This window comes from Pterocles gutturalis, unplaced genomic scaffold (genome assembly GCF_000699245.1).
Source record: "Pterocles gutturalis isolate BGI_N339 unplaced genomic scaffold, ASM69924v1 scaffold6363, whole genome shotgun sequence".
NCBI classification, from domain to species: Eukaryota; Metazoa; Chordata; class Aves; order Pterocliformes; family Pteroclidae; genus Pterocles; species Pterocles gutturalis.
Window position 1 is genome coordinate 16,823 of NW_010120311.1, and position 21,803 is coordinate 38,625.

The 21,803-nt window shown below is 36.7% G+C and overlaps 1 protein-coding gene across 2 annotated transcripts in view; it reads left to right on the plus strand.

Annotated features, from left to right (window-relative positions):
- CLCN3 (chloride channel, voltage-sensitive 3) overlaps window positions 1-19,315 on the plus strand; it is a 36,102-nt gene extending 16,787 nt beyond the window's left edge. Inside the window, exons 4-13 of one of the 2 annotated variants that reach the window (XM_010076849.1) lie at window positions 574-761; window positions 1,430-1,552; window positions 2,514-2,720; window positions 5,004-5,084; window positions 6,207-6,752; window positions 10,589-10,775; window positions 12,166-12,564; window positions 14,224-14,440; window positions 16,738-16,813; window positions 18,502-19,315. In XM_010076849.1, the coding sequence (XP_010075151.1) occupies window positions 574-761; window positions 1,430-1,552; window positions 2,514-2,720; window positions 5,004-5,084; window positions 6,207-6,752; window positions 10,589-10,775; window positions 12,166-12,564; window positions 14,224-14,440; window positions 16,738-16,813; window positions 18,502-18,660 (2,183 nt within the window). In that variant the 3' untranslated portion in view covers window positions 18,661-19,315. The remainder of the gene's footprint in view (window positions 1-573; window positions 762-1,429; window positions 1,553-2,513; window positions 2,721-5,003; window positions 5,085-6,206; window positions 6,753-10,588; window positions 10,776-12,165; window positions 12,565-14,223; window positions 14,441-16,737; window positions 16,814-18,501) is intronic. The other variant, XM_010076850.1, reaches the window with a different exon arrangement.
- The last annotated feature ends 2,488 nt before the right edge of the window (window positions 19,316-21,803 follow it).

Below are 21,803 nucleotides of genomic sequence, written 5' to 3' on the forward strand. Positions count from 1 at the left end.
AGGAATTTAACATGCTTGTCATGTTACAGAATTAAGTCATTTTCTATATGGATTACATGAATGTCATCAGGGTTTATTTGGTGTTTTATTTACGTTTTTCTGAAACTGTTGTTGGCAAGGTAGGAATTATTTTCTCCAAATAATGCTGTTCTCTACAAAACATAGTAGAGTAGTTGATAATAGCTAATGAGTTCTCTGAGGCATGGCAAGGTAGTTTTGTCAGAAGGTCTGTTGTCTTTTTCATCACAAAAATGTATTAGTCCTCTTTTGGCAGTTAGCTCCTTAGTTTCAGTCTACTGTTGGAGAACTGTGGCATAGAAGAAAAAAAAAAGAAAAAACCCCTATGCATTTAACTTGGGAAATATACAAGGTACTAGATTCTTTAACAAATACTAATCTTGCCATATTGCAAATAAGATATATTCCTGGAAATCAGTAATATTTTAAACGTCTGTTTCTTACGTTTTCTGCAATTTCAGTTTACATCAATCAATACCAGCACATTTCTTCATTTTATCTGTCTGTGTTATTCCTGTTTACCAGAATATTAATACAAAACTGTTTCTATAACAGGGGCATTGGCAGGGTTAATTGACATTGCTGCTGACTGGATGACTGACTTAAAGGAAGGCATTTGCCTTGGTGCTTTGTGGTTTAACCATGAACAGTGTTGTTGGGGTTCAAATGAGACCACATTTGAAGAGAGAGATAAATGTCCACAGTGGAAAACATGGGCAGAACTAATAATTGGGCAAGCGGAAGTAAGTATGTATCCATTCTTTTATGGTCTTGCTCAACAGCTCAGCTGAACATGGAAAGAAAATAATGGTCTTACAGTTTGGGCACTGCATTTGCATTGTACCTTCTGCTCGATTTTTCAGCATTTGAATTGATTAATAGGTTATACTGAAGTTAATGTGGATTTTGTGCACTGCAAGGAGGCTTGGAGTGTTGTAGGTGTAAGGAAGTTATGAGGGTATGGAACTGTTAATAGCATGAGAATTTCTATTCTTGATCATAGCTATACATAAAAAATAAAAATGAAATTTGTGGTGGTTTCTGATAGCTAAGTATAGATTGGTTTTATTTCTTTTACCACAAAAAAAATAAAGAATATTCACTCAGTATTCAGTGGATTTTAGCAGCATGTAGCTATTAAAAAAGTACCTCTGCTATACTTATTTTTTCTTTTTAAGATGAAGAGTTAGAACGCCTTTGATAACCCAGTCTTTGCTTATGTGCAGGTGTCATGACTTTATGCTTTTCAAACAAAACTCCCATTTTCTTGGCTTTTGTCCCTCAAAATGTGTGGGGATAAGCTTACTTGCAGGAAGAGTACTCCTGGGTTATTTTAAGTAGTGATTTTGCTCCTACATCAAATTTGTATTCTGACTGGTTTTTTTTTCTTTTTTTGTTTTTTTTCTTTTAGGGTCCAGGTTCATACATAATGAACTATATAATGTACATTTTCTGGGCTTTGAGCTTTGCCTTCTTAGCAGTTTCTCTGGTGAAGGTATTTGCTCCCTATGCCTGTGGCTCGGGGATACCTGAGGTGAGGTCTAAGTAATACATACATTATAGAGGTTTTATATTGATGTGGAAAATCCTGCTGCCTTACAGGGTCAGGGGGGAGGCAAAAGTGAGCACACTGTGACTTTTATTAAATACATTAACACAAATATTCAAATAGAAATAATTGTGCTAATTGTTGCTGAGAAAAATAACCCAAATTTCAGAGAATCTCCTGAGTTTGTAGATTTTGCTGTGCACTTCTGGCTGGACTACTTTTTATTTCTATATGTGTGTGTATTGTAGAAGCTGAAGGACAAATCCTACCTCTCAATAAGGCTGGAGTAGTTCTATGCCATTATTCCAGAAGAGATTTAATCCTAAATTAGTTTCCAAATTTAGCTAACCTTTACTTTCTAGACACAGCTGCCCAGTGTTTTGTGTACATCCTATTTATAGACTTGTCCTTTCCTATGATGACTATTATTTCCTATTTATGGGCATATTTTCTAGTAGAAAAAGGCTGATTTTTTTTTCATCTTTATGTCAAGGAATCTACTGTTAAATTTTTATGTAGATAGTAAAGCATAAGGGGAAAACAGGGGGGTAAAATTGGTGCAAATGTGATATTGCTACAATAGATGAGCTTTAGTACTGTTTTTACAAGTTTATTTTTTCTTCAGGAATTTTCTGACTTTCACTTGATAATTTACATCATAAACCAATGAATGCAGTCTTAGAAGCTTCTGCAGATTAATTTTTTACGAAATGTAATGATAATGGTGTTGTATGTTATTGTCCAGTGTTTAAGAGTAAGTTGCAAATGGAAAGCTTCTGGCAACCAAATGGACTCAGTGTAGCAATCTGAAGAACACATTTTAAAAATGTGATAAAGTTAGAAAATACTGTTTTTGAAGTTATGCAGCTAAAATGATAAAAGTAATTATTTTCTGAAGAAAGAGGAATACAACAAAAGATATTAATTTTTTTTTTCTTTCTTCCAGATAAAAACTATTTTGAGTGGCTTCATCATCAGAGGTTACTTGGGGAAGTGGACTTTGATGATAAAAACAATTACTTTAGTCTTGGCTGTCGCATCAGGTTTGAGTTTAGGAAAAGAGGGTCCCTTGGTACATGTTGCCTGCTGCTGTGGGAATATTTTTTCCTACCTCTTTCCAAAGTACAGCACAAATGAAGCTAAAAAAAGAGAGGTAAGTTCTTGTGTAAGTGTTTCCAGAATGTATTGAATATCCATATGTTTACACTGATTTGTTTAAAAGATATTTGTTCTCTCGGACAGTGTTTAGGCTTGGATTATCAATGGTGCTTATTATGTTAAGAACAATGTATTATTCCTAGCATTCTCCAAGGTAAATTGTTTCCATGTCAGAGTAAGTCTGCATTTCTCCCACCTCAGAGATCGTTTGATTTTAATTAAATTCTTTCTGTTCTTGGCTATACATTTTGATAATTGATAAGTTACTTCTGTTGTGAGGAGAGCAGAGGAACTTTTGAACCTGTGAACAAAGTATTCTGGGAAAAGTATTGATGACAACAGTGTTTCTGCTCTGTTTCAGTTTGTTGTTGTTAGTGAGAGTGTGGTGGCTGAGCCTTGGTGCCTACCAAGCCCCTCTCTCACCCCTCCTCATCAAGCAAGACAGCAGGAGAAAATAAGATGAAGAGCTTATAGATCAAGATAAGGACAAGGAGATCACTCACTGATTACCATCATAGGCAAAACAGACTAGACTTGAAGAATATTATTTTATTTCCAATTAATAACATAGTAGGATTGCGAGAAAGAAAAAACTAAAATCACCTTGCCCTCACTCACACTTCTTTGCAGGCTCAACTTTACTCCTGATAACTCTATCCCAGTTTGGTCAGTTTGTAACACTTTGTCTCTGCCGCTCCTTCCTCCTCATGCTCTTTCTCTGCTCCAGTGTGGGGTACCACCCATGAGAGATAGTCCTTCATTAACTGCTTCAGCCTGGGTCCTTTCCATGGGGTGCGGTCCTTCAGGAACAGGCTGCTCCAGCCTAGATCCCCCACAGGCCGCAGTTCCTGCCAGAAAACCTGCTCCAGCCTGGGCTCCTCTCCACAGGCCATGGCTCCTGCCAGGAGCCTGCTCTGGCATGGGCTCTCCACAGGCTGCACCTTCTTTCAGGACACATCCACCTGCTCTGGCATGGGGTCCTCCACAGGCTGCAGGGTGGAGATCGGCTCTGCCATGGTCCTCCATGGGCTGCAGGGAGACCACCAGTGTCACCATGGTCTTCTCCATTGGCTGCAAGGGAATCTGTGCTCCTTCCCTTCCTTCTTCACTGACCTTGGTGTCTGCAGCGCTGTTTCTCTCCCTTGTTTTCTCACTCTGTCTCTCACAGCTGCTGTGAAGAAGTCTTTAACCTTACTAAAGTATCTTACCACAGAGGCACCACTAGCATCACTGACAGGCTCAGCTTTGGGCACCAGCAGGTCTATTTTGGAGCCGTCAGGAACTGGCTTTCTTGGACGTGGGGGCAGCCTCTGGTGTCTTCTCACAGAAGCTATCTCTGCAGCCCAGCTGCCAAAACCTTGTCACATAAACCCAACAGAGAGAGCCATGCTAATGAAAGCGAGCATAGTTACAGAGAGTAGTAAGATATAACATTCTTGTTAATTCAATACAGTTTTTGTCTTGTAAAATAAAAAAGGGTGTCATCCTAGCTGCGCTTCAGTTCTCAGGCTCAACTTCTATACTTGTAGAAGGAGACTGCAGAACAAGGGAAATTTGGGTTCACTTCCTATTTCAAAGCTGTGTATTCTTAAGTCATTTAACTTACCTATGCTTTAGCTGCTTATCTCAGAATATTGTAATAATTCTTTGAGTTTCTCTGTGTATTTTTCCACAGATGTGTAAGGGCTACTGCCCTTCCTTGCAAGGAATTTCTCCAATGTTGTCACAATTAGCACACACTTTAACCATCCTCATATATTGAACATAATTCATCCATGATGCTGTAGGACCAGCTGCTGCTTCAGTTCCTCTTAATCTCTACCTTAATCTCAGTTCACCTCATATTTTTGCAAGTTTTTGTTTGAAGGCCACTGAGCACATAGCTTTTATATCTGTCCTGGAGATATGTAGTCTGTCATCGATTTTTGTCTCTTGAATAATATTTGTCGTTGGTGGACTTCTCCGCCACACACATCTAGCACAGAGAAAGCTTACTACACTTTCTTGAAAATGAGATATCGGCACGTTTATATGGAAGGATAGACTCCTTTGAGTGCTCTTCTGGCGAGGCTTCATCATGGCTAGTACCTGGCAACAGAAGCCACTGACCACATGTTATGAGCATCCTGATGCACTTACTTGATGGTTTTCTGTTAGCGAGTCTATGTGTCCTTGGTAGAAACATATAAGAAACTGTTAACTGTAGTGAGATTCTGTTCTTCATGTTTAAAGCATATCACAGACTGCAAAAAAAACCCCCACCATTGTTCTTTTTCAGGTGTTGTCAGCAGCCTCAGCAGCAGGAGTATCTGTAGCCTTTGGTGCCCCAATTGGTGGAGTCCTTTTCAGTCTGGAGGAGGTATGTCAAGAGATGGCGCTTGAAGATAGCTATTAAAAAAAAAATCTCTTATAGCAAGAATAATCTCGGACTCCTTTAAGCTGCAGAGTCTTTCCTAAGAAGGAAATAATTTTTGGACCCACATTTCAAAGTCAAGAGTCCTGTTACTGGCAAACTCCTGAAGATATTTTTTCTTTTCTTTGGATTAATGACAGCTTTGCTTTATTCTCAGTTATATTTTTCTGGAGAAGGGCTGAGTCAGTTAATAATTACAGTTTACATACAGATAGAGATACAGCAGTTTTTCACTCTAGGAGTGTACTCTAAAAAAAAAAAAAAAAGAAAAATATGCTATAAAATTGACCTCCAGGGCAACCAAACTCTTCTCCAATAAATGTTTCATATTAAATTAGTTTTCATTAGTTGCTTTCAAAATAAATAAGAATGTGATTTAGATCATCAGCATTTTTAAAGAAAACTAAAAATCTAAAAGTCTTTGAATTGAAAAAAAGGAAAAAATATTCTTTCATCTATAATTTTGCTATATCATTAGGGGATTTTGAGGAATTCCTTTGTTGCTGAAAAAATTCCAGAAAAGCTCAGAAGAAAACTTTCTTGAAATTCAAATGGGGCTATGTGGGGCTTAGGTTAGAAATTGCATGTTCTGTTTTAAGGAATTTTTTTTGTTTTGCTTTAATGATACTTCATAAAAATAACACACCTGTGGTAGACTTTTCAGATGTTGGTTGAATGGAGATGAAATGGTATCAACGGGAAATTTGAGAGAGCAGCAAATACAGAGTCTGGTTCTTGTGAATGCTAAAAAGAGATACTTATAAACAGAGAAGCTTTTAAACATAATTTACTATACATTATTTCCTAACACTCTTAAAACAGAAGTGGTTTCAATAGTGCTTTAGTATTGACTTTAAAACTGATACAAGTATGAATTTTGAAGAGCTTTTTAAAAATGTAGTTTGTGCTGGAGCACCAGTGCTCCAACGGATAGGAATAATACTGATAATGTGAGAGTACTTTTTTCAGCATATATCATGTGAGCAGCACTACTATAACATGCATAAAACAGTCTTTCTGATATTTTTAATGGAATCACTAATAATTCTCATGTATTGCCTTTTGCAGGTCAGTTACTATTTCCCACTGAAAACTTTATGGAGATCATTTTTTGCTGCTTTAGTAGCTGCATTTGTTTTAAGGTCCATCAATCCTTTTGGTAATAGCCGCCTAGTTCTTTTTTATGTGGAATATCACACTCCTTGGTACCTTTTTGAACTGCTTCCTTTTATTCTTCTGGGAGTATTTGGTGGGCTCTGGGGAGCGTTTTTCATCCGAGCAAACATTGCATGGTGTCGTCGACGCAAATCTACAAAATTTGGGAAGTATCCTGTCCTGGAGGTTATTATTGTTGCAGCAATAACAGCTGTCATTGCATTTCCTAATCCATACACAAGGCTAAACACCAGTGAGCTTATTAAAGAGCTCTTCACAGACTGTGGACCATTAGAATCCTCCTCCCTCTGTGACTACAGAAATGATATGAATGCGAGCAAAATAGTAGATGATATTCCTGACCGTCCAGCAGGCACTGGAGTCTATTCAGCTATATGGCAGTTGTGTTTAGCACTCATATTTAAAATAATCATGACAGTTTTCACCTTTGGCATCAAGGTAAGTGTGAATGCAGTGACTGTATCCTCTGCTGTGATTATTTAATTATTGCTTTTCTCATTTTGCATCTCTCAGAGCTAGCAGCTTTGTTTATAGAATTCTTTTTCATGTGTAGTTCTTTTAAAAGAAAGGTATTTTTACTGTTGATTAATAAGCAACTTGTAGAAAACAATATTAAGTTTAATTCAACCTAGCCCTTTGTTCAGCTGAATAGAAACACATGCTAAATTTAATAGGGAACAGAAACTGTGTGGATGGATAGCTGTTTGTCCAGGCCCGATTCGGCAATAAGGATGATTCTAAAATTTCAAAGAGCTGAGTTCAGCTGAGTTCAAACATAACCACCCAGGTTCCTTAGTCCTGTCACATGCAAGAAGAAAAGATTGTACTTCTTGAACAACTTGTAGGTTTGTTTGGTTTTTTTTTTATCCACTCTCCTTATTTATCATGTAAATGTAATCGCTGCAGACTGTCAAAGGGAGCCGATGATGATACCTTTCCACATGTCATGACTAGAAAGCCGGCTTTGTTCAAGTGACTGTAATGGGAATTTCTTCTTCATTACAAAGCAGCATAGATTTTGTCTTTCCTGGTCATTTCATAAATCTATTTTGGAGCTCTCTTCATCTTCTCTCCAACCTGTGGCTCTTTTCTGAATGACCTATAACTGCCATGCCTTCCTAATTTTCTGTCTTGTCAGGCTCCCATCATGGGTTTTTGCAACTATGTCATTATCAAATGTGTCTTAACACAAAATGTATTGTAGACTGTTCACTAAGCAGGATTTGTGTTTAAACTGGCTTTAACTTTTCAGTCTAAATTGTTGTTCCATGTAACTGCATGCATAACAAAACACTTCTTTACTGTGTGTGAGGGTGGTTGAACACTAATAGGTTGTCCAGAGAACTTGTGGACTCTCCATATTGTTGATATTTTAGAAGATGTTGCAGTCTGTTACTTGAAGTTATTTTCTGTGTATTGGTTGATGGGTAAGAGAAATCCATTGAGTAAATTTTAAATGATAGTCTTCCATAGGTCAAAATTTCAGACATCATTCTATAACATGACCACTTCAATCTGCTATATATCTAGGGCTCTGCTCTTCTGAGCATTATAACATTTTTTACCATTCATGTGTTCGTGTGCATCTCCCTCTTTCTCATGGGATTGACCCTACAGGATCACACTTTGTATATTAGAATTGACTAGATTACAGAAGGATAGAGTTTACACTTCTTCGGATTTGAGTTCATTTTCTCATAACTTCAGCATCTGCAATTTGGTGGAAATATTTTTGTGAAGTTGTAAGAACATATTTATCACTTCGCCAACAGGCAAGGAGTCATGCTGCTTGATGGAACTGTGCTACATGCATTTCTGTGAAGCTTAAAAGCATATGGCTGGTTAGAATGTCAGCCAGTATCTGGAGATCTGGAGAAGGGGATGTCACTTTAATGTTATATTTATTTGCATTTTAAGCTTTATTTCTATGAAAGGAGGAGAAAATGCAAAAGTAAAAAAAAAATTACTTTGTCATTTAAATCATTATTAAGGATCCTCTGAGCTCTCTAGATCACTTCCTGGAGATGTAGCCATGTGCAAACCCACGACTCCCCCACAGGAACTGTATTCCTGTGAGGTAAGCAAAGCGACTTAGCTGCTGCCTGTGGGGCATGCTGATTCCTCCTGGTCTTACTGCCTTGAGCAATGATCACCAGGAAGCTGATATGGCAGTGGTTTGTTTGGGGTTGTTTTGTTTTGTTGTTCTTTCAGGCTTTTGTACGTATACTGTACTGCTTATTATCAGTAGACTCGTTAATGTGTCTAAATGCTGATGATCAACAGTTGGGGTGGGACTACAGTTTTGCCTCTGAACCTGACTGCTGTCCAACTGCACTACCAAATAAGTTGAAAGTTACACCTATATCCTGATTCCTTTTCTGTTTCAAAGATGACACGTGCCACAGAATAAATAATTTCCTCTGTAATATAACTTGAGTTAGGCTAACAAACACTGGAGAAGAAAGCTGAGACAAGGTGGAACACAAGTTTTTTCCCTTTCTCCTTCTCAGTGGTGGTTCCTCTCCACTTTGTGACTTGTGATTCAGAGGCTTATACAAACGGATGCAGCTGTAAAATCATAATTATAGTTAGATTTGTCACCACTACCCAAGTGTGGAAAAAAGATAAGAAGATATGCATTTAAAAGTTACGTTAACAAAGGACCAGAAACAATTTGGATGTAATTTCCATGTGGACAGTGAATTTCTGTGGCATGATGCTGTAGCAGACTAGAGTGAGGCAGTTTCAAAGATTTATTCCATTACTTTTGTATATGAAATGTTATTTTCTCAGGGTGCTATTGAACTGTTCACCAAGAAAGAATTTAACTTAAGAAAAAATTTGGATTTTAACAGTTAGAAAGGGGTTTAAGACGCATGATTAATTGTAGGATCTAACACCATTACGCTAAAGTGATAACATTGAATTGTTACCTCTGTCAACACTGAAATATTAGGTAATTCAGGATGGAAATGAGGGATTATTAAACCTTTTCCCCAAAACCTGTGCTGCTGGCTTTCAAACACAAAGTTTGTAATGTTTGTTTCTTCTTTGTTTGTCTGTTAGAAATCATCTTTGCAACCCTAAGTATTGGCAGTAATAATAATGATAATGCAAATAGATTCTGAAATGCAATTCTGCACCAGCTGTTGGATTCCATGGCAAAATCTATAGTTTGGAATTGTGCAATACTTAAATTGCAACAGCTGTACAGTGGAAAAAAATTAAATTATGTGTCCTGTTACACCAGGAGTGACATTTTTTTAATGAAGTTATTTTGACAAGATGAGTTTAGGTACATTTAGACAAAAAATCTGCTACTTGTATTCAGATCTATACCTCAGTCACAGTAGAAGACATTTTTACAATAGAAAATATTATTAACAACTGCTGTGAAGAGAAGCTGCGGACATTTCCAGTTTAATGAGACATTTAGACACCATTTTGGTTTTTGGAAAGAAGATTAGCTTCCTAAGGAGGAGAAAAGCTACACAACAGCATTTTCTCAGATGAACCCTCACTCCTGATGAAGCTGCGGATAAAAGCAAGACTTGCAATAATATTTTACTAAAGCCATGTTGGTATGACATGTGTGGCCTTTTCAGGTTTTAGTTAATAACAGCAAAACAGTTTAAATAACTAAAATTACAGTAGGAACTTTTTTTTTAAATTATTTTTATTTTTACAATAATGTGTTATCTACTTCTGGCAATGGGAGTCATCCAGCCTTTTTCTCTCAGCATATTTTGCATTCTTTGTATGGAAAACAGCAATATAGTAAGCAAAGCTCCTTTTAAAAATCACCCATTTAGTTGGCCATCTGACTTACAGCACTGTTAGGAAGCAGTTTGGGAAGGGAGTCCTATGTGCAAAGCTTGTTTAGTAAGTGAGTGTTGACTAGAAGGAACATGACGTAATACGGGAGATGGGAAATAGTAAAGAAGACTTTTTAGTACTAATAGCACAGCTCAGATTGGACACACATATGGTAAGGATTGTTCTGTTGGCACTGAGAGTCTAGTTTGTTGTCCTGGATTGGTGATAGATTTGCTTTAAAATACAGTATAATATAAAAAAGCTGAGCTCATAAAATGGATACAGCTAACCGGGTGATCAGAGCATTGTGTTTACTAACCTTGTAAGGTCACTTTACATGGTTTTTAACTTGACAATCTGAGCATTTGCATTTGGCAAAAAAAAAAAAAATTACTTGTGAAATGATGCATCAGGTATGTTCCTGTCAGTGTGACAGCAGTTCGTCTGTTTTGTTGCAGGTTCCATCTGGGTTGTTCATACCTAGTATGGCAATTGGAGCAATAGCAGGAAGGATTGTAGGAATTGCAGTGGAGCAGTTGGCTTACTACCATCATGACTGGTTCATTTTCAAGGAGTGGTGTGAAGTTGGAGCTGACTGTATTACACCTGGTCTTTATGCCATGGTTGGTGCTGCTGCGTGCTTAGGTAAACAAATTCTAACAAAGTAAATAAGTATCTGATTTCTTGTATGTTGCCAAAATAATGACTAAAAAAGGAAAGGAGATATAAATATGTGTGGTTTTGGAATATGTTTTTATGTGATCTTTTCTCTCTTCAGAATAATACATTCACATCTCTACTTGAGCTCATCAGATCCTTGTGGTCTGAGGAATATCGTGTGAAAGTTAAATTGATGACAAACAGGAGAATTTAAATAGTGTTGCTTTCTCTCTGTGGTATTCAGAGGTGTCATTACTACATCAGTCAGAAAAATCCGTTTCTTCACATGTATGAAGTAGGGAATTTGCAGAGTCAAGTGTTGTTGAAATTACTACAAGGATGTGACGTGATCAGCTGCCACATCTACATGAATTGCAAAAAGTGTTCTTGAAATTCATAATCCAAACAATACTTTCAGAAGTGTCTTGATGATTTGAGGAGTCCAGTTGAGGTATTTTCAACGGGTCTGATTTACAAACTGTTGAAAATCAGCTTCACGGAAAGAGGCTTGAGTTGGGCACCTAAACTAGGAGTAGTTTTTTGAAGGTCTGGTCTTGTCCTAGCTTATAACTTCATTGCCTTAGAAATGAAACTTAAAAGCTCTCAGTACAGATTCTGCAAATAAGTAGACTTTTTGCCTGAGGAAAAGTGCATTTTACCAAATAAACTAGTGGTATAAATGTAGGTTTTGGAGAGGTTGTTTTGTCTTTTAATAGATCAACTTGAATCCCTTTTGAATGCATTGAAAGAAAGATTATATTCTTTTCTTGAATGAAGATATCAGCGTCAGAAACCTTGGCAGAAAAAAAACATCTTGAATACTAACAGAAGAGAAGTATAATCACTGTCTTCTCCCACTGTCCAAGAAAGAGATTTCTTTTAATCAGCTCAGAATTCTCTTTAATGATTGTTGATTCTCTTTATTGATTCTCTTTATTGACTGCTAATTCAGCAACAGCATTAAATTCTTACTCCTTTGGACAACATATCTGTTGAATTGCTGCCTGTGACTTTGCTGCATTAGTTCCATTCTCTTTACATATTCTTATCTTACTGGATTTCTTTGCATTTTTCAGTATTTTTAACCTAGGTGTGGTATGGAGGAATATATAGTTTTATTCCTAGTTTACATGAACGAACTGCACATATTTTCTAAATCCCTATAGTCTCTTTCTAGGAATTTTCTCTAAAGCTCACTTGTAAAAGTTTTGTGTTCATTTTTCCTGTCTGCTTCTGTTTGTATTATACAGAATTATTTTTGACAGGTGACTTTTAATGGCAAAGTTATGTTTGTAGTACTCAACAGGAAGGCAGGAAATTCTGAATTCATTATTAAGTGATACTAGAATGTTACTGGCTCCCCTTTTTCTTGCAGGTGGTGTGACAAGGATGACTGTGTCTCTGGTAGTTATTGTCTTTGAGCTAACTGGAGGGCTGGAATATATTGTGCCCCTAATGGCTGCAGTCATGACCAGTAAGTGGGTAGGAGATGCCTTTGGTAGGGAAGGCATCTATGAGGCACACATCCGACTGAATGGATATCCCTTCTTGGATGCAAAGGAAGAATTTACTCACACAACACTGGCCGCTGATGTTATGAGACCTCGAAGAAGTGATCCACCTTTAGCAGTTCTGACACAGGATAATATGACAGTTGAAGACATAGAAAACTTGATCAACGAAACCAGCTATAATGGTTTTCCTGTTATTATGTCAAAAGAATCACAAAGACTAGTGGGCTTTGCTCTAAGAAGAGATTTAACTATTGCAATAGGTAATTATCTTCCAGTATTGCATGATTATATATTCTAATTTAAATTATTTTATAGCTTAAAACAGAATTTACTCTGTTTCTAGACTTATTTCAGGTTCAGATACCTTGCACATATTATTGAAGAATATTATTATCTTCAATAGCAGGCTCTGAAATGGAGAAAATGTTAATCTCTGTCATGAAAACAAGAGTTGTCATACTGAAGTAGGCCAAAACATCGAGTACAGCATTTTTGTTTGTTTTGAGGCTTTTGCTAGTATCTCTTTTCTTCAAGTGATGCTACATTAACATTCTTCTTCAAAATTGAGTAATTCTCATTTTAGAGCAGCAGGATTCTGTGAGAATTATTGTCCAAGTCACTTTCAAGTTTAAATGTATATCATACTTCTCTCTGACAGCATGTCATTTAGAGTTGTTGTAACAAATAAGATTGTTTTATGGAGAGATAAGTAAAATACCAATTATTTTTGGTTTCTTTTTTAAATTTGCTTGTGTAATGGGAAATTTGGCCCTGAGCACATGAGCACACAAGCCCTGTTTGGGCCCTCTTTCTCTGGGTGAGTATTAGAAGTTGTGTAGTACTTGTGACAGTGCTCTGTGCATTGTCAATAAAAACTCTGTGGATTTTGAGGATACGATTGTAAGCAAAGGAAAAAATCATTATTATGTAAGAAACTGTTTAAAAACTGTAACATTTGGTGCATGAAATCCGTGATGGAAGCTGCATCTTACACTATTTTTTTTCCATAATAAGTTGACAAGTATCTCTTTAGCAGACACTTGAGAAAGAGATACAAAAGTCTCCTGAAGCTTTTTAAAAAAATGTTTTGTGAAGCCAACGTTGTTTATCTCACTAAAACTTTTGCCTGTGGTCTTAATACCATGTGTACTATGGTATTACACTATGTAGGATGTATAGGAATGTCCAAAACTTGGAAATTATTAGAGACATCATACTGTTTTAAGTTTGCATTTACTTAAGAGTAAATGGGGGAATAGCAGACCATTCTTCCAATAATACACTTTTACAAGTAAGACTCATTTCAGCTTTTGAGATTGCACAGTGCAAGTTGCTTAGTCTTGGATTTTGGCTGGCTTAAGAGCGTCATTGTGTGAAATAGTTCAGGGTGCAGGGAGGGATGCTCATGTCCCCAAGGTGAAGATGACATGAAAAGGAAGAGGATCCAGTTTACACAAAGCTAAATAAATTCATATAAACAAGACAGGATTTTCAGAGTGATCAGAAATTAGTTCTTTGGTTTCAAACCAACAATAATTACAGACATTGGAATCATGACAGGAGCTGTCAATTGAGCTTGGCTTTCCCTTCTTCTGAAGATGTCTGTGTGCTTCCTGCATGTTAGTTTCAAAACTTTTTATATTAAATTAAAGTTATTTATTGGAGTTAGAAAGGTAGGAGCTAAAGAATAGCTAAAGCTGTATGGTAGATGGGTTTTGTGATTTCTGTGCAATCACTTCTTAGGGATAAAGGAGTGGCTATGGAAACACATCATAATAGCATATATCAGAATATCAGCATCTAGGGAATAACAGTCTGGTAGTGTTAATCATTTGACTGTTTGCATTAAATTATCTTACTCCAAGAATGTAAATTCCTCCTCCTCTGCTGTTTCCCCCCCTCCCCTCTTTTTCCTAAAGAAAGTGCTAGAAAGAAGCAGGAAGGGATTGTTGGCAGTTCCAGGGTCTGTTTTGCCCAGCACACCCCATCACTTCCAGCTGAAAGCCCTCGACCTTTGAAGCTTAGAAGCATACTTGATATGAGCCCTTTCACCGTGACAGACCACACACCAATGGAAATAGTGGTGGATATTTTCCGGAAACTGGGTCTGAGGCAGTGCCTTGTAACACATAATGGGTGAGTAAAGTGGCAGCAATGCAGTTCGTTTTGTTAGATACAGTAATTTTCACTTCCAGGATCAGAGTATTGGAACCAGGATATAGTCCAGGATCACGGTATTTGAACCCATAAGTTTGATACTGTAACTGAGGGCCCTAACTGTTCGTTATGAAGGTGCTGTGCTGTAGCACCTCTCTTAAATTCTTCTTGCTTGTATTCCAAGAGAGCAGGCAGGTGATTTCAGTCATTTTAAGATGTTCTTTTAAAAATTGGCTCTCATTCAGCAAGTTTTGGGTGTGCAGCTTGCATGTGGAGGAGACACAACTTGTCTCACAGAAATTTGGTCTTGTGTGATGCACAGTCTAAGGCCTGTATTTCCTCGTTCTTCTGTATGATCTGGCAATGTGCAATGCATCAGCTATTGAACATCTACAAATATCTGGGTTCATAAAAAGTAAGGGAGAAAATAATTCAGCTGATACCTTCCCTTCTGGAATTCAGTGATGGCAATTACCACCAAGCTCTTGGTTTTGGAATACTAACAGCTAAATAACTGTTACTAGTTCTGGGAATTCAGTCTGCACCCTTTGTTTCTACACTTCAAAATATTTCAAGAAAGTAATTTTAAGATTTAGAATGTTTGTAAATGAGACTAAAGGAGTAGTTGTGTGATTACCCACTAAATAAATTGTCCCCAGGCATGGAAACATAAATGCTCGTTATAATTGCCTCTTCTCTAAACTACCCGTTTTTTACATGATCTTTTTCTGTGTAGCTGTTCCTTTAACATCTGCTTTCCTGTCTCTCTTGTGTTAAACACTTGACACACAACATTGCAGCTCCTACCTAATATCTTGCTTTCTCTTTAGCATGTCTTTTAAGGCACCTGAGGAGTGAAACACTGTCTGCTAATCCATGTTCTTTAAGATCAATGTCCATGGGACAAAACCCAAGAAACCTGAAATATGGGTGGGACTTCCTTTGTTTTGCTGTGGGCAAAAAGACTGCTGCTATAAGTGACAAATATTTAAATATTGCACTGGTTTCCAAGTTTATTTTTTTCAGGTATATTTTAAAACACATTTATTTTAAATGTTCTCCTGCCTTTTTTTTTCTTCAATGCATCCCTGTATTGAATGACGAGTAGATGTTTTCAGAAGCATACATGACTGAAAAGCTTTCTCTGATGAGGGAACGATATCATGATCTGGCACTTAGAAGTCAGTACAGGCATGCAGTTATTCTTGTTTTGGGGATGCCAATTTGAATTGATAGGACTTCAGTTAAGTTATTTACTATTAAGGTTTTTTTTTTTTTTTTCAGTTTCAGTTTCTGTTGTGGTTGAGTGCTCAAGCATTGACATTATTTTTAAAATCAACTCAAAGCTTAATGATGCAAAGCTACGTCAAACTATGGATGGCTTTAATAATTCACTGTTTTCAGACATTCGCATTTGTTGTTGTCCTTCAGTTTACAAACTTGTGATATTCCGTAAGTCCACTGCCCATTACAAGCTCAGATAGCAAATACTAGTACTAGTGGTATTTAGCCATGGCATATAGCCATGTGGACATCAAGAACTAATCTATATTTTGGCAAATTTCCTGCAAATGGAATATACCTACATAAAGACACACATCAACTTATTGGTGCCAATCCAGATTGGAACAAGAACTGTGCAGAAATTGGTGCTGATGACAAAATGTAGAGATATGTATAGACGGAGCCTCATTTTTCCTAATTTGTACCAGAATATCCATTCCAGGGAGTTGCTCTTGATTTATACTGTCATGAATGAGAAATTTCTTTGAATTTGTCTGTTTCTGGGAACACCAGGTAACCTTGCTCGATAGTGCAGCTTCAAACTTCAATTGCTGTGACTTTATACAGTTACTACTTTGTTAATCTACTGTGGCGCGTTAAAATGTGACTAGTTATCTGTATGTGTGAGGAGAAATAACTATTAAACCAATGAAATAAAGAAGATTTTAGTTTTGGTGCCACTAAAACCTGCAGAGATGTGAATTTGGGGAGAAGGGTTGAAGTATGCTTCCCTGACGTGTACTTGATATGAGAAACATACTCCTCTGGGGTGGTTGAAGATCCAATTGTGTTCAGCATTTTGGGAGAAAAAGAGAAAAAAATGTCTGGGAAAAGGGTATTGACTTTCAAATCATTTTTCATTTAATTATCTCATTAGCTTTCCTGCAACCATTTTTTTTTTTTTTTACTTTTCTCTAATCCTTTTCCATTATTATTAGAACTTTTTAAAATTTGATTTCACACAGTTATTAGCATAACATGATCTGTTTCAGGATTGTCTTGGGGATCATCACAAAGAAGAACATATTAGAGCATCTCGAGCAACTAAAGCAGCACGTCGAACCCTTGGTGATTAGATATATCAGATCTCATAATTAGACACATTAGAAGTCAGGAAGCATGAAACTTGTGAACTGTTCAGGGCTTTTATGACATCGGCTGAACAATGAAATAATCTTAGGCTAAAAATCTGTATTAAACCATAAAACAGTATGTGCAAAATCCTTTTGTAGAAATTAAGCTGTTAATATGGACATACTGTTAGTCACAACATTAAAGGAAAGTAAACAATAGACTTTTGGATATTTTTGTTCTTGAGATCACGTAGATCCATTTAGTTGATCTGCTGATTTCCCCAGATGGGAAAGCATGCAGCTAGGAATACTTTTTCCTTCCATAATACAAATTAAGATTTTCATATATGCTAGTTTCTTATTGTGATCTTGACAGCTTTAAATAGCTGTTAAATAGCAAAGTAAGTATCACGTCTTTTGAGAAGCAAAGCCAAGCACGTTTTTTGATGTGTCACAGCATTAATCTTCTCTGTAATCCTCCTTTATCGGCATGATTTTCTAAAAGTACTCTTATTTTTAGTAAAATCCTGTGATTTTATGCAAAGTCCTGTGATTCTGCTGCTGTTACCTACAGCAATTAATGTACTCCTTCATAAAAAGTTCAGTGATATCCTGAGCCACTAAGTGGCATGCTACTATGTTGACTATTGACTTCAGAATGTACATGTTGTTTTAACTATGATGTTGTGAACTAACCTTAGGTAGAAGGTAGACTTTGTCTTAATTTGGACATGGATTGCTGATTACATCTCTACTAAACATACCCACCAAGTTTAGCTGCTTATGTGCAAAACATGCTAATTATGTTCTCATTTTATGCTAATATTTCACAAGTATTTCATGCGTCCTTTAATAAGACAAAATGAAATGTACTAACCAGAATAACAAGGGCAGCAGCTCATTCATTCTGCTCTTTGCTTCTCCTGTGATATTATCCTTTTGGACAGTCTCACCTTTTCTGAAATTTCACAGAGTTATGATTTTAAAAGCCATGAAGATGCTGTCATAAGAGCACAGTATCTAAATTGGAAAATTAAAACTTTCTTTTATTATTCACTATTTATTTTCTAAAGCTGTGAACTCCAAAAACTAGTTAACTATTGTTTATTTTATAAAAGTTTCATGGCCAATACAGTGTGCTCCTATGAATACATTCAGCGTGACCCAGTCCATCAGACTGGAAGGATCCTTTTGATTTAAAAATGGAGGGGAGTTTGATTTGCTGTTAGGATTTTGGGCCATCAAGCGGTACATTACTTCTGATGGCTAGGTTGGAACATGCTTCCCTTATGAAATGGGATCAATATCACTTCTTTTTCATACCTCTTTTTTCTTTGTCCCTCTTTGTTACTTTTTTGTTGGCATATGCTAATCAAAATTTCACTTTTGTAGAAACAAAAAGTTAAATAAAAATTGTCATGGGCTCTACTTGTATTACTTGTATTTCATTAAAATGGACTACAGCTGTCAGAGACCATCTGATGTGGTGTCTCAGCATTGCTGTCTTAACAAACCAGTGGTTCCTCAATATTTTGATTAATAAAATGTTTTTGTTTAAATAAGAAAATTAGGCTGTTTACTTTTGCTCTATTCCTGTCAACAAAAAGGACTTGGCTGCGGATTTGTTCTGCTTTATTATGTTCCTGCTTGGATTAATATTGATCTTCCATTTATCCTTTTCAGGCGCCTCCTTGGCATTATAACAAAAAAAGATATCCTCCGTCATATGGCCCAGACGGCAAACCAAGACCCCGCCTCAATAATGTTCAACTGAAACCCATAGCTGAGGAGAGAGAGGAAACCGAAGAGGAGGTTCATTTGTTGAATAGCACAACACTTTAGTCTGGGAGATACTTCTAAAATCAGAGACGAGAGCTGGGTTTTTGCATAACAGTGCTGCTGGAAATCAGGAGTTGGTCTGGGGAAATATGTGGCGAGGAGGAGTGCTGACTGGGAGCATGGGAAGGGAGAGCTGCTGACCTGCACTGGATGTGTCCTGAGACGTCAGGTCTGCCATGATAGTGCAGTGGGTGATCCATGCGAGCTGGCACAATTCTCCAGCCCCAGCCTGGTACTTCAGCATTGAAGATGTGTGTTTATTAGTCCCTGTTTCTGGAGGGATCACTCTGAATTGAGCCATCTTACGGAGACTGAAAGGTCTTGCCCTTTTTACCATTGAAAACTGTTGTGTTAACTCATGAAACGTATAATTATTACACGTTACCTTTCTACATTCCAGAAGAGCTTTATTTCTCTCTCTCCTGAGCCATAACAAAGCCTCTTTAAAATTGGTATGCCCTTTTGAAGCAGTTGTTTCTCATATTGAGATGTACTGTGAGTTACTGAGGTTCGATCACAAGAAGGGAGGTTTTTCTTGTGCCATTAAACATTTAAGTTTGTACATCATTAAATGCTTGGGGCAGTACAGATCCGCTGTGACAAAACCAGATTGAACAGATAATGCCATGCAAGAACCATGTGAGACTTCTTTCAGCCCATGTGCTGTCATGATATGAGAAAAATTAAAACCAGATAAAACTAGTGTTTCAAATAAAAATACTGGTTTTGCTGCAGAAAATGTCAATAATGTGACCTGGTCTTATGCAATTTTTGTATTATTGAAAACACTATGATATATACCAATGTTGTGCAGTATAAGGAAAAATACTGCTATTCTGTTAGTTAAGAGCTGAAACAATTCTGTATACGTGTATCTGGTAAAAATTGCATGCTACAACACTGGAGATCTTCCTCCCCCTTCCCCCCCCCGTCCTCGTAAAATTTGAGAATGGTCATTTTTAATTTTTCTTCTCCACAAAAGATGTTCCACTGCTGACATGGTAGGAAGAAATGTAACTCATAACTTGCACTAAATGTATATTATTTTTCTTGAAGTTTTACCATTCTTTATTTATATTTGTATGGATTAAAAAATCTATTAAATATGAATCAATATCTCACACAACTAATTACCTTTTTAAAGTGATTTTATAGAATAATTAATAATCCTCTGCAAGTAATGGAGGATTAGCAAATGTTTACAGCTAGATGAAGGATTTAAACAAAATGGTTTCGTTATGATCCAACATGCATAGAAGATAATTTTCAAATGTAACTTTCACTGCCATTAACTTGAGATTTCTTTTTTCCTTTACTAGCAGATAACCGGAACAGTAATAATAACATTTTATTTAAGAAAAACTGTAGGGTTTTAAAAATAATAGGAAAAAAAGCAACTACAATTATTAGCTTGGTTTTGACTCTTTTTTCTTTTCTTTTTTTTCCCCCCCAAGTAGATAGAGGTGTAAATGATATGTAGCCACAGAAGATGAGCAGCACTGCAGAATTTAATTAAGTACTTGAAACTTTGGCAGGACTTAAAAATTCAGCATCAACACACACACTAGTAGGTGAACTGCCAAATCCCTAACTTCTTTACTTTTTTCTTTCCAGACACTAAATTAATTTGTTTCATATTAATTTTATCAAACCATCACAAACACATGGAGAAGAAATAAGGCAATATGCTGCAAGCCTGAAGTAGGGAGGAAAAAAAGGGAGAAATTTGGCTGACAAAAATCATGCTTCATAATATGGGGTTAGATAAAATTGCCTTCTTTTAATAATTATGCCTACAAGACTGCAAAAATATAAATGGTAAAAGTCTAAAATAATAACCCTAGGTATCTCTAAGGCATTCATCACAGTTACCTCAGACATCTTTATTCACAAAGTACTCAGTATGATTTTATCTTAAGTACAGTAACACACTGAAACGAAATTCTGGTACTTTTGGCAAGCTCCAAAATAATGCCTGTGCTTAAGTGCTCTGCTGAATTTTTACTCGTTACAGTATAAAGCTGCCATCTACATCTCATCATCTCATCTCTTGCAGCAACTGGAACCAGTAGAACATAAAAGGTGTGAGTGGGCTCATAGTGATCAGCCCCTGTATTAAAAATGGGTTTTGAAGTGGAATAAGGAATTGGGCTGTGTTAAAAAAGGAGTGTTGCAGCAACTGGCTGTATTCTTCCACATAGAGTCAGCGGTAGTAGTTCAGAATTTGTTCTGTGACATTATGCAAGCCTGAAGAAACTTCACAGGAGAAACTCCACAAAGAGCAGGATTTGGCCCATTTACAGAAGGCAGCTCTGGAAGTTGTGGGTGATGCTGATTTCTGTTGTTTAATTTTTTTCTACAGTGGAAGAATATAAACACGGTACTCGTGTAAAACTTACTTTAAATCAGTTTGAAACCTCTGCCATGTCTGATGTTCTCCTAGAACAAAGCTGTGTGTACTGTATTAACTCATCCCTGATTCTACAGACTATACAGTCTGAATTAAAATACAGTTCAGACCCTGTTGTTTTATATAATTTCAGTATGGGTCCCAAGTGCTGCATATAAATTGTGCATCTCTGTTTACTCTTCTTACCTGCTAAGCATTCCCCATTGACATTTAAAATGTCTTCTGGTAAACATACATCAGAGGTTCTGGTAATGAAGTAGGTCTGCCTGTGCTGTGCAACAGAAATTTTCTAACATAAAACTTCCAGCGCCTTACTCAAGTTACTAATTTGAAAAACAACATGGTGGATGGGAGGGGGACAGTGTCAGCATTTTTATTTTTTTAAACCATTCAATTACTGGTTTATGAAGAATGCATTCTTTGTTAATCTGTGATGTTGCCTAGAGCTGTATTTAATACTGATCTTAATGTTTTTATTTATAATAGTGTGGTAGAGCTGCATATCATTACAGTAAAAATTCTGATTACTGTGATGATTTAATCAAACATTAAAACTTCTGTATGACCATTTTTTGTTCTGTCCTGTTTTCTGAAACAATATTTGTGTTGATTTATGTATTTATTTTTCCTGAGAGAAGGTGAACAGCTAGGAATTTGTCATCTGCCTACTAGTTTTGCTTGTAAAAGAAAAGAATGAATTTTAGGAGGAGATGCAGTCCTTGTATTGCCTAGTATA